The sequence below is a fragment of the Cryptotermes secundus genome, unplaced genomic scaffold (assembly GCF_002891405.2).
Source record: "Cryptotermes secundus unplaced genomic scaffold, Csec_1.0 scaffold247, whole genome shotgun sequence".
Taxonomy (NCBI): Eukaryota; Metazoa; Arthropoda; class Insecta; order Blattodea; family Kalotermitidae; genus Cryptotermes; species Cryptotermes secundus.
Window position 1 is genome coordinate 2,828,920 of NW_019740656.1, and position 18,823 is coordinate 2,847,742.

General features: G+C 39.0%; 1 protein-coding gene across 2 annotated transcripts in view; it reads left to right on the forward strand.

The window, feature by feature from the left end:
• The window catches only part of LOC111872410 (lysophosphatidylcholine acyltransferase), a 73,061-nt gene extending 54,491 nt beyond the window's left edge, over positions 1-18,570 (forward strand). Inside the window, exons 3-11 of one of the 2 annotated variants that reach the window (XM_023866283.2) lie at positions 2,327-2,541; positions 6,019-6,131; positions 6,551-6,705; positions 8,922-9,059; positions 9,160-9,285; positions 10,556-10,712; positions 11,855-11,953; positions 12,865-13,006; positions 14,076-18,570. In XM_023866283.2, coding sequence (XP_023722051.1) covers positions 2,327-2,541; positions 6,019-6,131; positions 6,551-6,705; positions 8,922-9,059; positions 9,160-9,285; positions 10,556-10,712; positions 11,855-11,953; positions 12,865-13,006; positions 14,076-14,218 — 1,288 coding nt within the window. In that variant the 3' untranslated portion in view covers positions 14,219-18,570. The remainder of the gene's footprint in view (positions 1-2,326; positions 2,542-6,018; positions 6,132-6,550; positions 6,706-8,921; positions 9,060-9,159; positions 9,286-10,555; positions 10,713-11,854; positions 11,954-12,864; positions 13,007-14,075) is intronic. The other variant, XM_023866282.2, reaches the window with a different exon arrangement.
• The last annotated feature ends 253 nt before the right edge of the window (positions 18,571-18,823 follow it).

Genomic DNA, 18,823 nt, shown 5'->3' on the forward strand with positions numbered 1-18,823 from the left:
AAAGTAAAGTAAAGCTACCCCTGTAACAGGCCCTGAAGGATCCATAGGGTTGTGAGACGTCGAGGCTCCCACATTTTCTAGATAATCGGCCCACAGATAACTTCTTAAAAAATATAATTTACTTTTTTTTTTAGTTCTGAGAATGGAAATGAAAGGTTACTTTCAACAGAGTATTCATCATTCATTGTTTGGAATTACGGGAAGATCCTATTGCCATTGGAGGAGCATTAATTTCCAAAATTCTTATCATCTTTTCTAAAAGGTCAATATGTTGTTATCATCTGAGCCTTAGGCACGGGTTTTTATTACCACATGATTTCAGCGATCTAGTTTTTTTCTTATGTCAGTAAGTAACTAAATTTCATAGTTCATTCATATAAATTCGGGGCAAATCTACCCCATTTCGTAACATATTTTATGATACGGCAGCCTAAATTCGCAATGTAATTAGTGTCGCACGGTTGTAACAGTTACGAGATATTCCATTCTCATTGACGGTGACAACGAAGTTGCTATCTTCTGCGATATGACGCCGTGTAATCTGGTAGACTGTTACCTACGCTTGAAAATGGAGACAGTACGTTCCTCCCAAACATCGGTAAAAATATACCACACTACACCGCGTCACATCGCAGAATATCAGAATTTAAGCAGTTACTTAAAAAAGAGCTCAGAATAGAACTCACAACTAATATCATGGAATAACGCATTTTCGTAAAATTCCACGCGAAAGAAAAGGTCATTTTATGTTATTGCTATGTAAATCTTACGTCTGAGTTTGAAAAATTTTATCATTGCAGCTTCTAAGCAAAAAGTGCTAATGAAATATTATTATTTTTACTATTATTATTGCTATTATTATTATTAATATTAGTATTAGTATTATGGTGCATGAATACAAAACTTCAGGTGGTGTTGGACTTTTTGGTATTAAAAATCTTGGTGCTGGTAAAGAAGAAATCCACAGGACGGATTACTCACAACTTCTCACTTAACAACCTCCCCTCTGCAACTCCCCAGCTTACCCTCGTATGTCCGTTTGTGACTCCAACTAGTTAAGTTTTTCTTCAATATGACAGTCGATCCATTAGTGCCGACTTATTAGAATAATATTGTATATTATTATAATTTGTCACACTAATTATGAATAGATATGCTGACTGTTTAGGTTACATTTTTAAAGCTATCCCTGTAACAGGCCGTGGAGGCCCATAGGGATGTGGCACGTCGAGGCTCCCACATTTTCTAGATAATCGGCTCAGCCTTATGTCCCAGCCGCCCTTTACCCCCCAAGAATATTCCTGGTACTCATTTCTGTTAGAGGCTGAGTCCACCCCGGGCCATAGTGCGGCTGGAAGGATTAGGTCAATTGAAAAGTGCAGTGATTTCATCGGGAATCGAACCCCAGACTTTCCGGCTTGCAGAATAGTGCCTCCCTTCCGCCCAGTTTATACTTAAGCTGGAACAAACAAATCCCTAGTTTAATAAGCACACACACTTCAGAATGTCTAACTTTTCTGTGTTTACGCTTCAATATTAATGACAGGCACTGCAAGTGACAGGAATATACGCGACATAGGATGGCTGTACATGATGTTTTCTAGCATTGTAAGGGCACGAAGTTACCCCTTACTCGTGAATTGTAATTAAAAATTTTACTTGTTACCCCCTTTCAATTGGCACGTCGTTAAATGTAGATGTACTAATGAAATAATCGGCAATGTTAGCACGTACGGGTAATCAATAGGCAATTGTTCAATAACGGACGGGTTCTGCCTTTTGCTAAATACTGTACATGTCAGGTCTTTTCAGCTTTGGAAGTTGGTAACCCTCCTAATGAATGATATCATTACAAAAATTTAACTAAACGCGTAAAGGTAAATGTAAAGTTGTCCCTGTGCTATTAATTAAGCACTACGCCATCAAGGCGTATGGGGGAGTGAATGTATAGACCCACGTTTTCTTGATCTCGGCACTAATTGGAGGTGAGTGGTCAGCCTCACGCCCCAGTCGCTTTACCCCCGGTACCCATTGGATAGGAGGCTACGTGTACCCCAGAGCCGGTCTGGACGACGTGGAGAAGAGAAAATTCTCGACCCCTTGTTCGTCCAGCCCATAGCCAGTCTCTATACCGACTGAGCTGTCTGTGTAAATACTTTCCACTGAGTTTAGCATGCACTGCTCGGAAAGGTGGCAGTTAACGTTGGGTTGATCTTACTGACATGGACGCGTGTTGTCGGTTGTCTATAGCATGCACTGCTCGGAAAGGTGGAGGTTACAGTTTGGATGATGTTACTGACATAGACGCGTGTTATCGGTGATCCAGGAAGTTGAACCCGATGATTTGCGCGCTGGGTAAAAGCACGTACCAGGTTGGTGGCATGAAACTCATTGTGAAAGGACGCCAGGCGTCGAGAAAAGAAGCGCCCATTCTAGTCGTGGCGCCGCACTCCACTTTCCTAGACGCGGGTATCACGTACGTTACCGGATTCCCGTCCATTATAGTACGCAGAGAGAGTGGACTCAACCCCTTCATCGGAAGTATGTATTGCCAACAGTACTTTGTTAAATTTCCCTCTATCTCCACACACATTCTCTACTCTAAGTTAGCAGTTCTCTTTACGGAATATGGCATCCATCATTTCCATATCCTGCCATCCAGCGAATGAGAACAAATTATGTTGTATATCTTATAAACTTTGGAATTCAACGCCATTGCTGTTTGTAAGCAAGTATCTCTCTCGTAAAGATGTTTCAGAAATACCGTATTAACCCGAATATATAAGGCGAGTCCCCCCCTCCAAATTCTGCTTCTTAGGAAAAAGGGATCGCCTTAATTTAGGGTTCTTAAGCATAAGTATGACCCATCACAATAGCCACGCGGTCTATGGCACGAAACATCTTCGCCAGCTCGAACACAGGGATCGTGGGTTCGAATACCACTCAAGGCATGGATGTCTCAGTTTATTCTGTGTTTGTGTTGTCCTGTATGTAGCTAGCCGCCTTGCGACGGGCTGACCACTCGTCCAAGGAGTCCTACCGGCTGTCCATAAGATTAGTAATTTCAGAATTAATTCCTAATGGACATAGGCCAGACGGTCTAACCCGTCATGGCAGAGGAAGAAGAACAGGCCATGGAAGCCCATAAGATTGTGAGACGTCGAGGCTCCCACAATTACTAGATAATCGGCTCACAGATGGCGGTGAAGTTGTCAGCCTTACGCTCCGGCCGCCCTTTACCCGCAGGAAGATTCCAGGTACTCGTTTCTGTTAGAGACTGAGTCGACCACCAGCGCCACAGTGCAGCTGGAAAGGTTAGGTCAGATGAAAAATCCAATATGACCTCTTCGGGAATCGAACCCGGGACCTTCCGGCTAGTAGGGTAGTGCCTCAACCAACTACGCTACCGCGTACCTAGAATCACATTTAAGGCATAAAATGTTGAATTTGTTATTTCTTAACAGTAAAGTTTTTTTATTTACTTTTGCTTACAACACTCAGAACTAAATTATATATTAAGTTTTAACAAAAAAAATATTCCCCCCTCATTTTCTCATTGGAAGAAATGTATGTTCCTGCTTTAGCGGTAAATACTGTTGTCTACCGAGTGTCGTGCATGTCAGAAGAAACTCAAGTCTGGTGAAGTCGTTATGTTTCGTGCCACAAGGGACTCCAGAAAAAGCACCGTGTAGGATCTCAGTACGTGATCTGCGTGGGGCCTCGCAATCAGAGAGCCCTCCGACTCGAAACAACTACAAGGCCACTTAGGAGTGGATAGTTCTTGTATGTTACAGCAAGAAAATCTGTTTTCTGCTCTCATTCTCATACCAAACCCCAACAATTCTTTTGCATGTCGAATGTATTTAACCACACATAACTTGTGTTTCATTTAGTTTATCATTTAACAATTACATCCTTGGATGCTACCATAATTTTTCCCCATAGAGGGCGGTCAGAAATTTGTGTTCAAACTTATATTTACTGACCACCCTAAAGTAATCATGATAGATGAATTAAAAAATCTCTATTTTGTGATTAATATTCGATATATTTCTTTCTTTTCTTACATTTTAATTCTTTTCCCATAAATCCGGGCAGATGTCTGGCTTGCCCTCTCCCCCTCCACCTCGACAGTCATGCCTAAAATCCTACTTTGTTCTGAAAAGGACATCCACATTACAGCATGGATAAAACTGATCAATTATTAAAATATTTTATAAGGGGACATATTTTTCTCATGAAATGCATTAAAACTTGCTTCAGCATAGACACTGCCAGTCTTTCAAAGATTTTATCAGACCAAGTGACGTAAGATTTATGCTGTTAACAGTTTTTATGACAGAAATATAGAAAATGTATAGGTTTTGAGGTTTTCATGACAGTAATTAAGATAGTGGCATTCTGGGTTGTGACACCGTATAGTTTTGTGGTCGGATACCGACGTTTCATAGGAACCAGTGTGCTTAAAAAAAAAGTAAAGCTATCCCTATAACAGGCCATGGAGGCCCATAAGATTGTGAGATGTCGAGACTCCCACATTTTCTAGACAGTTGGCTCATAGATGGTGGTGAAGTTGTCAGCCTTACGCGCCGGCTGCCCTTTACCCCCAGGAAGATTCCTGGTACTCATTTCTGTTAGAGGCTGGGTTGACCCCAGGGTCATAGTGCAGCTGGAAGATTTAGGTAAATTGAAAAATCCAATGACCTCATCTCCCATAGGGGCCTTTTTTTTTGTCCATTCCTTCACATTGGCTGATACCGAGTTCCCTTTTTTACCCCCCTCCTTGTAACTTGACCATATAACCGAGCCTATTACTGAACTTGCACACTTTGAGCCTGAAGATGGAGGTAGCATACTCATCCAAAACATCAGTGTCCAGCCACAAAACTACACATCACAAGAGCACAAACCTTTAGACAATGTAAGCATTCCTTTCTATAATTTCATTCAGGTTTTTACACTTTTCATTGTGCTGATTATGCAATAGATGAGTGGATCAAAAGTAAACAAAGTAAATTCATAGTGTGATTTCCAACACCACATCTTCATAAGTGAATGTATGACTGCACCAGTACAGTGGTATTGTTCTGACCTCCAGGTGTGACTCATTTATCACACAACATTGCATTTATTAGCATAAGAATGCGAAGAACCTAATGGCCTTTTTAATTAACTGTGTTAATACCAGTGTTACTGTTTCATGTAGGTAGATTCAGTAAACCTCACAGCTGAGAATATTGGGTATTCTCCATTTCACTTAACAGATTTGGCCATTTGACCACAGTAGATTCGGTATTGTTGAACTGGGGGAAAGTTAATGGAATTAGAGTCGGTGTTTTAATGTATAGGGGCAGTGAAAATAAATTTTATTTTTCTTGTAAAACCTTGATGATAAAGAAATCATAGTTTTACCAGAAAGTCTGTGATGATCATGTACTACTAAAATGATAAGTTTTCTGAACACTGTTCTTCTTAATTTTAATTTGAAGTGACATTTGGGAAACTGGACTATGTCACCTTCCTCAGGGAGAAAACTAGAGCTAGTTCCTGCAGCTCTATTTCTGGATATTGGGACTAACTCTTATCAGTTGAGCCATATCTTTAGAAACAGGGGCTAGTTCTATCAACTAAGCTGTATCAGTGACTTGGATCTGACAATGATTTCAGTGTTATTTTGTTGTGTTATGTGTGATGGTGTTACACATCTTGCATACTACAATGTGGAGTTATGTAACTGCAAGGGGCCATGCCATAGCTCAAGCGGTTAGTCTCTGGCTTCCCACCGCGGCGGCCTGGGTCGATCCCGGGTCTGGTCAAGTGGGATTTGTGGTGGACACAGTGGCACTGGAGCAGGTTTTCTCTGAGTACTTCGGTTTCCCCTACCAATTGCTCCGCAATCACCCTCACCTATCATCTGGGGCTGATACAATAGGCCAGGAGTGGCCGCAGTACAAGGGACTTAGTCCCGCCCCACTAGCAATAACAAAATATGTAACTAATTACCTTCTGAATACACAGAGTTAATCAACTATACACAGCCTGTTTATGTGTGGCGGGAAGACCCAAACTCAAGACAGAACACGATAAAAGAGATCATAGACCGTGCTACTTCTGATCAGGATTGGCCTCAGGTAAGTGAACATTATTTTGAAATGTGAATTATTTGAAGCCCTTATGGCTGCAAGACAGATAACAGCAGCTGCTTCTGTGGCCATGAAAAGTCACTGGATAAAAATTGTGTTCTTTGCCAACTGATGTAATATAGAACTACAGAGAAAGTTTAAAACAGATTTTGTGGTCTTCATTTTGAAACTTCTAAATGAACTTTACACAGATATCCTAACTAGATGAAAGAGAATATATATAGATTAAGAATGGCACATGTCACATATGAGAAGACTTGAAGTAGTTAAATAGCATCTTGTTTATTTGTTGTCCAAGTTAAACTACTGTGATCTTATGTACACTCTATGTTGATAGCATTAATAACAACTAGTAAGTTATGCTGTGTCAAGAAAAAAGTGTTGCATTGTGTTTTAATGTTATACAGGTTTTAATATTCCCTGAAGGTACGTGCACAAATCGATCATGTCTCATCACATTCAAGCCAGGAGCATTCTACCCAGGTGTGCCAATCCAGCCTGTTTGCATTCGCTACCCCAACAAACTGGACACAGTCACATGGACATGGGAAGGGCCCGGAGCGTAAGTGGCATTCATTTTGTACAGAGTACGAGTAGTGCTTAACTTGCTGTACGAGAGTTCTTGAGGTATTCAGTACAATTCATAAACTTTTGACAAACAGGGCATGCATAAGAAGTATTCCATTTTCTTGGATATGTAGTCCATTGAAAGTCAACTCACATTTCAGAAGAACATGTCCACCTCAGTCTTCAGGGTCAGTGAATAAGAAAAAAGTAAACCAACATGAGGCTGGTAGTAATAGAGCTGATTTTTCAACCCTGAAGATGGAGGCCACATGTTCCTCCAAAACATCATTGACTTTCAATGGACTACACAGTGTTATATCCCAGAAGAGAGAAATCTTCATAACCACTGCTGTGAGAACCTCACATCCTACATGCACATTTGGGCATCAAATCAATCAATTTTATGTACAAGAGATTTATCTGTTTGCTGGTTAAGCAAATATGCTCACTCAGAATGTCTGAATGACTGACTACATGAAGCTGAGCCCTTCGATAAATTTCTGCCTTTTATCGAACCCAAATATTCATGATCATAGGACTCACTACTGACTTTATGATAATTCCAGCTTTTATCCTTGCGCCATATTTCCTTAGGATGTTATCTGTCCAGGGCAGAAGGCAAGCACAGATGCAAGTAGATGGCACCATTTACTTAGGTCCAGACCCAATTTTGTCATTAAGATTGTTTTCATTGCTTTAAGACACATCATTAAATGTTCTCAATAAGGTTAATGTAGGAACAAATCCCAATATAACTTGTAGAATACTGATGTTGTGTTTGTCATTCTCATGGATTTTTCTGCTGACTTGGAATATCTACGTAACCCACAACAGGATCATGTATTTCTTTCTCTAAAAATGTTTCCACCCATAAATTTATATCTTAAAAATTGCCACAAGATGTCAATAATAACTTTGAGGAATGAAAATATTCTGGCTATATAATGATGCAAGCAACACAGACATTATTTTGTTTAGATGTTGAAACTTGTCACCGTGTCATCCAGTCTTTCTCCTCCTTCCCATAGCACCATTTCATTTTATCTAAGTTGATGGATAGAAACCTTTCAATCTCCCCTTTCATTTTTTTATATTTTGCCAGCATTTTCTTCTTGATATCTTTCACTACCTGACCACACTATTTCGTTCTTTAGGATCTAAGTTTTTCACAGCAGTAGTTATTAAAAGTTCTGTGCTTGGGGACATAGTGCAGTGTAGCCTGGTGAAAGCCAGTTGATATTTTGGAGGAACATATGCCATCTTGAGCCAAGCAAGAAACCAGAACTTTCACTGGGCTACACAGCATTATATCCCAGAAGAGAGAAGTGTTGTTATCCTGTTTTGTAGCAAAGGGACTCATACGAGGACCTTCCACTAAAAGAGCAAAGGATATGTTGAAGTTAACAGGAACCAGCTACAATGGGTGGTAAGTACTTACAAGACACTGTCACCTCAAAGGACACCTGTTCAAACTGGGACTAAGTGATAGTCCCACTTGTGAGAGGTGTCAGACAAAACACGAAACAGCCACACACATCCTGTGTGAATGTGAGGCTTTAGCTTATTTAAGACTAGGTCGCTTGGGTCAATACTCTATGGAACCAAGTGACTATTTTGACACCCCAACGTCTAAAATCCTGCACTTCATTTGAAGCGGGGGGTTCCTGAGGGAATAATTAAAAAAGGGGGAAGCACAATAGACCACTGAGGTCGCGGTGCAAAGGCCGAGAAGGCCTACCCCTCATATGTTCATTCATTCTGCTTCCTTCTCAGTATCCTTGTTCTATATATTCCTTTTACATAGCCAGACTTAAACAATCATTTATTTCTTCTGCCAACAGATTTTAAACTCCAACTCATTGCCTCCTCATTTGTGTGTTGATACAGTAAACAGACTCTGTGTTGGGCCGCGCCATAGGTCAAGTGGTTAGTCACTGGCTTCCCACCGTGGCAGCCTGTGTTCGATCCCGAGTCTGGTCAAGTGGGATTTGTGGTGGACAAAGTGGCGCTGGGGCAGGTTTTCTCCGAGTACTTCGGTTTCCCCTGCCAATCTTCATTCCACCAATTGCTCCACAATCACCCTCACCTATCATCTGGGAATGGTATAATGGGCCAGAAGTGGCTGCAGTACAAGGGACTTCCCTCTGTGTTCCTAATTTCCATTAAAGTAGACACACCTTGTCTTAAGGATGTAATTAATGACTGTTTCAGGTTGAAGCTTTTGTGGCTGACACTGACACAGGTCCACAGCAGCTGCGAGATTGAATTTCTTCCGGTCTACACGCCTAATGACGAAGAGAAGCATGACCCCAAATTATATGCCAATAATGTGAGACATCTCATGGCAAAGTGCGTTCAGTTTTATGTTTGGATTTATGTAGAATACGTTTCTAAATGTTATCACTGTGATATATTTTAATTTAATGTCCTCTATCTCTGTATGTTGCAGAACTCTTGGGATTCCCGTTTCTGACTACACGTATGATGATTGTCGCTTAATGACAAAGGCCAAGAGAATGAATTTACCGTTTGCATCTGGACTTGTTGAAGTACAAAAGTTGAGACAAAAGTTAGGGTGAGTATCTTTCTATATTAACTGTTTAAAGCCTATAGGTACTACTCGCTTCCATATCCTAACACGGTGAACTTCTACCAGAGTTTACATTTCGTACATGTGATTCTCACAGAAAATGGTGATTATTTCTGTGTGTAGTATTAAACAACTGCTCTTATTTTTGGAAGCCCAACATTTTCTCTGACATACAAACTGAATTTTTAAATACCTTTCATAAATATTTGAGATTTTAATTGTATTGATGTTTCATGGCAGTTGCACACTGACAACTGCAGCTAGTCTGCAGACTATTCATGCTCTCCCCCCCTCTCCCCCAGGCATTAAATGATTAATATTAAAATGTCTACTGCTATGTTTGATATACTAGCATTTGTTACTTAATGCAAACCAAGTCCTATAATTAACTGCAATTTCCTAAGGTGATCATTCAGAAGTGTATTTTGTAGTAATTGGTAATTGTGACAGTAATTCAATAACAGGACGTTGTTTCTTAAATGCATCTTCCATATGAGATGGATTTCATATTATTCTTCTTCCATATTATGGACTGGGACATAAGACCTGTTCTGAGGCTGAATGCAGTGATCCATCTTGATCTAGGATGACCTGTTTCGTCTTTTCCTATAGGGATGTAAGAATGGGCTTGCTATGATAGTCATTTAGGGGTCACCCTTTTCACATGTTCATGTCAGTATCATTGGAATCATTGTGTATCTTCCAACACTTAATTTCTTTCCTTAGGGTTATTTGTATAGCTGATCTCAAAAACGAAATTATCTGATATTTAATGTTTTATAAATGCAAAGCAAATATTAGAGAGTTCTAACAGAAATGAGTACCAGGAATCTTCCCGGGTGTAAAGGGCAACCTCACTGCCATCTGTGAGATGACTGTCTAGAAAAATGTGGAAGCCTTGATGTCTCACAACCCTATGAGTCAGCATGGCCTGTTACAAGATAGTTTACTTTTCTTTTTATACAAATATAATGACATGTGTATTAACTGCTCTGAAGTTATGATACAGCAGACTTAAACGGCATGACAAGGCAATTTCCTATGTTGCAGTCTGAACACAATTATCGTACTACCACAAATTGTCACCTTCTACGTGTCCAGCTCCAACCCCATCAACCTTCTTCAGAAACATATCTTTTCATGCTTACTGCAACACTGGCAGAGGTTTGTCAGTGAAGTCTCTCAAATTGCAGCAGCAGTTGATAGAGAATGAAAAGCGTATTTACTTACAATAATATTTTAATCTTGTTTCCAGTCTCACCCAAACAAATATTGAAGAAAAAATACTAATACAATCTCCACACATTATCACAAATGAAGGTGGGCAGATTTCTTACAAGGAATTTGCAAGGCGCTTGGAAGTCCCTTCAACAAGTGAGGTCCTTCAGCAGCTATTCAGAATGTATGATAAGGTAATTATAGTTGTACCAAATATTTGTGGGGATGTCTTAACGTTGTGTCTTTGTCATTACTCCGATGACNATTTATTTTCATTTTATTTGTTTGTCTTGAGATAAATAAATTCTTGTACAATGCAGGGTCTTAGTCCAAATTTGAACTGAAATGGCCTGATAATTTTTCATGAAACTCTCCAGCAACAAATTTCATAGTACTTCAATCAGCAGTTTTTGAGCTGTTTCATGCATACAGACTGATGGATGGGTGGATTGACTGAAAATGATACACTACAGACTACAGGTATACTCTCAGGACACACATGGATGAGTCATGAACTGGATGATAAATATCGTCTTGTGTGTGGTCTGGTACAAGTTTACCATTGTAGAATATGAGGTTCTAAGAACAATGGTTATGAAGAGTTCTGTCATCCAGGGTATAATGCTGTGTAATCCATTGAAACTCAACCGACATTTCAAAGGGACATGTCCCCTCCATCTTCAAAGTTGAAAAGTAAGTGAAGCAAGAACCCAGCATGAAGCAGGCCTCAAGCAGACTTTCAAGGGATTACAGCATGTTATATCACAGGAGACGGAACTCTTGAAGTTCAGAGAAGCATGTTGTTTTCATCTTCACAACCAACTAATAAACCAAGCAGTCAGCAATTAGATGATGCTTACTGTTTTTTTTATTTTTCTTCTTCCTCTCACCACTCTCTTCCTTTATTTTGGGGTGAGACTGAATTCCTTGGTATACAGGCCTTAAATGGCCCACTGTACCAGACCCAGATGATAGATGAGAGAAATAAAGCAGTTCATGGAATGAGAACTGGCAGGGGAAACTGAAGTACTTAGAGGAAGCCTGCCTATCACCATTCCATCCCCCACAGATTCCTCATGAACTTTCCTAGGATTGAAGCCAGACTGCCATGGTGGCAAGCCAGCCACTAAGTGGCCGAGTCATGGAATGGTCTTCTTTGCTTGGCTTACTCTTCAGTTCTGATGATGGAGGCAGCATGTTCCTCCAAAACATCAGTAAACATGAACCAGAACACACAGCATCACATTCCAGAAGACTGTACTTATCTTTTATCAAATTATTTGGATTATTTTGTCAACAAAATTTCAAAAATGCTATATTCATGTCTTTCTTACAGGACTGCACCGGCATTATTGACTTTCGGGAGTATCTACTTGGTGTTCTCGTAATATCGAAAGCTAGTAACGCAGGAGAGATGGTGGAATTAGCATTTAAGGTAATGTATTATTCAAAGATGTTTTGTGGGTGTATACAGTAGTATGATATTGGGGAACAGTTTCCCACAAAATATCTCTCTAATGTATTTGCAGCATTTCATCTAGAATACTCATGGTACTATATATTATATAATAAGTGTCTTGTTTCAGGTCAGAGTCAATTTTAAGATATCTGCCAAGTGCCTGATAAGAAATTAAATCCAAAATAAGTATCAAGGTTGTGATTTCTTAATGCCTAATTCAGACATGCATTGCATACTAAAGGTGAGATTTTATTTTATGGGGCATCAGTGGAATGATAAAAAAGGAAACCGAAATTCATGAAAAGAAATCTTTCCTAAAAGAAGAGGACTTCCCTCTGATTCTTGGAGCACAGGCATTGCCAAACTTCTCTGTTCATCATAGTGCTTTCCCCCATGATGTGCATATTTCACCCTTTAAACTTGTGTTTAGTATATGTACCACCTGCTTTGGCATTAAGAAAACTCTGCATTTTGCTCACACTATGTACTTATGGGTGTGATTCTCAGAATTAACTGAAATTATTCCCCCTTCTAGCTTTAACCAGTCTGTCTTTCTAATAGAGACAGTGTATCTTCTGTGGCATATGAACTGAACAGACTTTTGAACATGTTATTCACGATGAAGAAAGTTGTCTTCTGGGTTTAGGCACTGTGTATTCTTTGTTTTGGCCGACGTTTCAGAGGAATGTAGCGCCTCCATCCAGTAGCTGTGCCACTGCTCTCCGCAGCTATTCAACTGCTCTGAAGATGGAGGCGCTACGTTCCTCCGAAACGTCGGCCAAAACGAAGAATACACGGTGCCTAAACCCAGAAGACAACTTTCTTCATTGTCATCGCCGTGAAAACCTCAAAACTTACATGTTATTCACGTGATTTTCATGCTTCAGATATTTGATCGAGGGGGCGAGGGAAAAGTGACCCAGGCAGATACATCAAAGGCACTTTATCACACGTTAGCAGTTCCATCAGAAGAAGCACAGCGTGTGTTCCGACAAATTGATACCACAGGGAGAGGGTACATCACATTCGGTAAGTATCAACCCAGGTGCATTTTTTTTCTGGTTCGGCTCACTAAGTTAAAATGCACATATTTGTTTGCTATTAAAATTAAAGAGAGATAACCACTCACACTGAACTCTTCAGATTACAAATGATGCATATGGTACTTCAAATAATTGAATTTGTCACTCTTATGCACCCTCCAAGAATCTGCCTGCCCACATCAAACCCAGAATTTACTGCCACTCTTCACCACTTGGACATTTTCACCTTTAATCCACCCCCCCAAATAAACAATAAAATAAAAAAAACAAACAAAGCGGAAGAATTAATAGTAATATTCCATTCCAGGCATCAGAGGAGCTACCGAATTTATCATAATTTTCTTAATAGTTCGTTAATTTTATTTGGACTAATAATCTAATAATACCTTATATATAGATGTTGAATAAATTTCACTTCTTTGTCATATTGGAAAACATGATTTTGACCCAAGCAGGGTCAGCACATACCTTAATACTGTCCTACAGGAAATGAGAAATCTCTCCCCATTTAAGAACATTCTTTAAACTTTGTCACAATATGACACTTTACATTCCTGCCAATTAGTGGTCGCAATATCAGTATGACCAAAGAGCAGCAGACATTTGTCACATTTAACAGAAATCTACATACAGCTGGCCGCTTGGTTTACCTGTGTTCCTGCACTGGTCCTGGGCCCAACAAAGTAGGAATTTCATTATATTTCATTGTCTGAAAATGTAAATAGAACCCATTTCATAAACTTTGTGGTTTCTATATAAAAGAAGGCAAGACAGCAGACACAACCCTACAAATTGTTGTAGTCTCTTAGAGCATATATAAAACCAAAATAAATCATTGGTTGTGAAGTAGATATGGTGCTACATAGATAAAGTGCCTGAGGATTAACTTGTGGACCACTGGTTTAACTGACATTCTATGATCTGAAAGATTCTGGTGTTCTTCAGATTGGAATACAGAGAAGCTTGTGAGTATAGGACTTGTGGTAACTAGAATTAATGCATAATATAGCTTTGTGTTTGCTCTGAATTTATTATGTGAATTTTTTTAATTTCAGATGAATTCAGACAGTATTCAAAATGGAAATCAGAGTATTCACACATATTTCTAAGACATGGGGAAGAAGAAGAGAAAAAAGCAGCCCCTAAACTCCATGTTTGTGATTATAATAATGCGAATTACAAAACAAAAGCGGAGTGACGCATTCTCTCGAAGATCCATTCGTAGGGCAAAACTGTTTTGATGACAAAATATTTATATGGATACAACAAGATTATAAATTTGGAGCCATTCATATCTGTATGAAGTGGTAAATTTTAATGATTAACTCAATTCAGATGCAATTGAGATGGGGGGAATACATATAGTTTCATTACATTACATTTTCACCGTAATAAAATATCAAGGTTGATAATCTCGTTCAGACCTTAATTGTTTGATGAAAATCTTCTGGTTTTCTCTCTGATAAACATTTGTCTGTGCTGTGGTCTTCAGTGTTGTGACACTGCATTAGTCTTACATAACAATACTGATGCTTCAGAGATGAAGTGTGTATGGCGAGGAATCAGATCCAGGAAATGGAACCTGGTTAGGGAAGTAGGCAGTTATGAAGATCACCATTCTGAGGGCTGCATATCAAGATTTTTTATCTCTGGAATATAATGTTGTATAGCCCATCATTTCCCTGAAGATAGAACTCCTCATAACAAGTATTGTGAGAACCCTGAATGAGGCCATAATATTGTTTATAGGTAGACTTTCACACAAGTCTGTTTCCCTCTTGTGATAACATAATATTGAGGTCCTGAAAATGGCTGTGTTCCCGCTAACAGTTTCACTGTCCTGACCAGGCAACATTTTCTCACCCCCTTCTGCGAGTCTGCATGATCATGTTCCCTTGCAAGCTGCTTGTATAAACCCAGTTGAGTTCCTCACTCTGTACACACTGTGTTTCTCTGAAATGCTGGGTCTGCCTATACAACCCAGAAGATTAAAATCATTGCTTTGAATAACCTCAAAAACTTATGTTTATTGAAGAGTAGTTCTTCTTGAATGTGATCCTGTGTAGCCTAGTAGTTCACCAAAGTTCTGGAAAATGTATTGCCTCCCTTATCAGTGTTGAAAAGTAAGCCAAGCTAGCAACCAGCAACAGTAACATTGTTTCAAGCTGATTGCTTGCTTCACTCACTCTTTGACCCTGAAGACTGAAGCAATATGTTCCTCTGAAATGTCACTAAACTTCTGCAGACTATAAAGCATTACATCCCAGAATACAATAATCATCACTGGCAGAACTTCTGATCCAACATAATTATCTAGATGACGAGCCTGAACATTTTCAGTTCTTGGGAAAATCAAAATTGCATAAAGCACTTCAATGACCTGTACCCCAACACACAAAATGGGGCATCATTAATTATGCAGGTGCAGACTGACCTATCTACCACTTTGAATCCACACTGAATGAGGTGATAAACATATTGAATGTGATAACAGACTATTTAAAAAAAAACATTCATGATCAGCTCAGAATATAATTATAGATATATCTAGCACGTCTGTTGGGCTAACCCTGGATACAGCCATTTCAAGTTCTATTTTTTTCTTTCTTACTAGCTGAACACATACGTTTATGTGTTTCTTGAATGTATAAATTTTCATGCCTGTTCGAAGAATAGACCTTGAAGTGGAACTGAGCATTTCGATTCTTCTGATATTAGGAAAACGGTATTGCCTTTATGGAAATAGCATTAGGAAGTCACAAGCCACCTAAGATTTTGCAGACTGCAGCTCCAGTAGTTTCACTCTAAACCTAAGTTATATTTTTCTTGAGACATTTACTTAACATAATTACATTCAAAACAGTGTATCATTCATTACTGCCAACACTTTGCCCACTTGTATACTTTACAGAGCCACCACAGCTGTGACTAGAGCAACATGCTTTGTCTGTGTGATAAGTAAAGCTATCCCTCTAACAGGCCGTGAAGGCCCATATGGTTGTGAGACGTTGAGAGTCCAAAATTTTCTATATACAATCAGCTCACTGATGGCAGTAAGGTCGTCATCCTTACACGCCGGCCACACTTTACTCCCCAGGGAAATTATTTAATTAATTCCTGGTACTCATTTCTGTTAGAGGCTGAGTCGACCATACTGCCTCAGCCAACTACACTACCACGTGCACCACTTTAATTTGGGTCATCAGAAAAGAACTGTTACCCTTTTGTGAGAAACTGACTGCTACATTTAGGGAGCGGGACAGTTGTGCAGTGAAATGTTCTTGAGGGATCATCTGTTCCAATATGGAGCTAGCATCCAACATTTGACTTGCAGAAAATTTTCTGTTAGATAACAGTATTTCATGGAGGGACAGTGAGAATTCTGAAGCCGGCTCTGAGAGTCTAGAAATGCTTTTGTACAGATTTCTATTACTGTTCAAGATTGCCATCTTCTGGGCTGTGATGCCATATAGTTCGTTATGGATACAGACGAGCAAGGCCCAGAAACAGTCGCGAACAAAGGTCCCAGTCCATCCTTTCCCTGTATACATAGTACTTTTTTATATGCTGAGCTTAATGTTCTGCTCTGGAGATAGTGGCAAGAGGTTCCTCTAAAACACTGGCAGTGTTCTACCACACTACACGGTATCACATCCCAGAAAGTGAAAATCTTCATTGTCATCACCATGAGAAGTTCACACGTTAGAATTTATTTGCAGTTGTTTACCGCCCACCATGCATCAATATCAGCGTTTTAAAATTTGTCGCTGCACTATAAGTTTCAGGCTACATGTGCATTAAAACTTGGGGGAACTACTGTGTCTTCATATTTACAATGTAGTAGATGATCTAGTTCCTCCTGTGCCATATTTGTTGTCCTTTCTGGCATGCCTGTTGCCTATCTAGTGTGCAGTATGGATGTTATAATATTGACTTCATTTAAAAGAAATGTAAATATGAAAATACCGAACACAGTAGCATCGAAGGCACAGCAATTCCCCCAGCTTTCAATGCACCTAATGACAGCTGAGTAGGCTGAAACATCTAGTGCAGTGAAAAGTTTTAAAAGGACTGAGTTTTAAAATCTTGGTTTTGTTGCATGGTGAAAGGTAAACAATTGAACATACATTCTATTACCAACTGCAACAGGATGCTAAGAAACATTATGAACTCGCATGTTAATTATTCCTCATACTCTGCAAATTATGTGAATGTTTAAGAGAATGGTCACTGCAGGATATTAGAAATATATTTGTTCTACAAGGATCTGTTCAAATTAAGATACAGAAACAGATCATATGCTTATATGCATGCAGTGCCAAATTTGCTCTTGTGTTACTTTTGGGGGGGGGGGGCATGATGGGTTCAATCCCAGGTCAGGAACTTCAGTGAATCTTCTTCAAACACTTAGGATTCCATTGTCAATTCTCAGTCCGCCAACTGCTCCACATACATCAATCATTCTATCATCCAATGCTGTATACTCTCACTACTGACAGCAACGTGAAATTACCGATTAAAAAAATGCTTTTGGGTGGTATTCTTCAAGAGCACCCTAAGACAGAGACTAACATCTGGTAACGAGATAAGTTACATATTCCCTGACGCTGGTGTTTGAGTAACCTCTTCTTGAAGTCTAGTGCTTCATATAAAAACTATTGTGCCCATTTTCCTGTTTCATGTACTTCATATGATGGGGTAGGGTGCGGGTTTGGTGGCATTTATGCTGAAGTATTTCTATAAACTGGCTGACAACATTCTGATTAAAGTTGACTGATCAGGCTCAAATGGTAACTTGTGTTCTGAATTCCCCGGGACACCAACTACCCTCACTGAGATTATTCATAAGCTTCATGAGCCAGTACCACTTCCTTCCACATTCTTACAAATTCATTATTCACTGTCATACCATCCCTACAATACATATAACACAAGCTACTGGCATCATGATTAAATAAACCATAAGTAAATACAGATAAGATTGAATTTAGTATCCCCATATAATTCTTGTGTGCACAGTTGAGGAATATTGTGTTTTACAGCTGAGAATGTGCGGTGTTTTTAATTGCACTGAGCCCAACAAACATGTAACAGAAAGACGACGGTTATCAGTGTGTAATAATTACTTATTTTTTTATAATTTTACACTTGTGACGAACATTTCAGGTAAGCCAATATTAATAATATATAATGAACTTGGGATAGTAGTAAGTCCGTGTAGTTAGATAACTTATTGTCATATTTATATGCAGATGTTTATGTACAGAACGTATTTAGCATAATAGGAATTTCCATTTTTCAATATATTTATCATACAATGTATTCCATCTTGCATGTACATATTACAGCTAGCTGTATTACAATTTTATTTGAATCAAAGCATTTGTTATCACAAAATGCCTTTCATTTGTCAACGTAATATATGTGGGAAAATAGGTTATGTAAGTCAAATTTAATTTGTAATCCTTTTCTGCTGTAGAAGTGTACTTTATTTTCATAAATGTAATTCATAATGAAGAATAAATAGAATAAATGATACTTTCAGTGTTTCATGCTCGGTTAGTAAATCAAGTAATGGTGAGAATTTCTGTTGTTTTAGGTAACTTCCATTATTTCAACCATAGGCATCACTGGTTTTTTTTCCAGAGGGTTGTGGAGAGAAAATTCTTATAAATTTATGTTTCAGATGTTAAGTTATTTTTATTGATCACAATACAGTACTCAGGATAAACTAGAGTATTAAAAAAGTATAATTTTTTATATATTGACATTTGGTATATTTTTTTTCAAATTTCATTTCCTC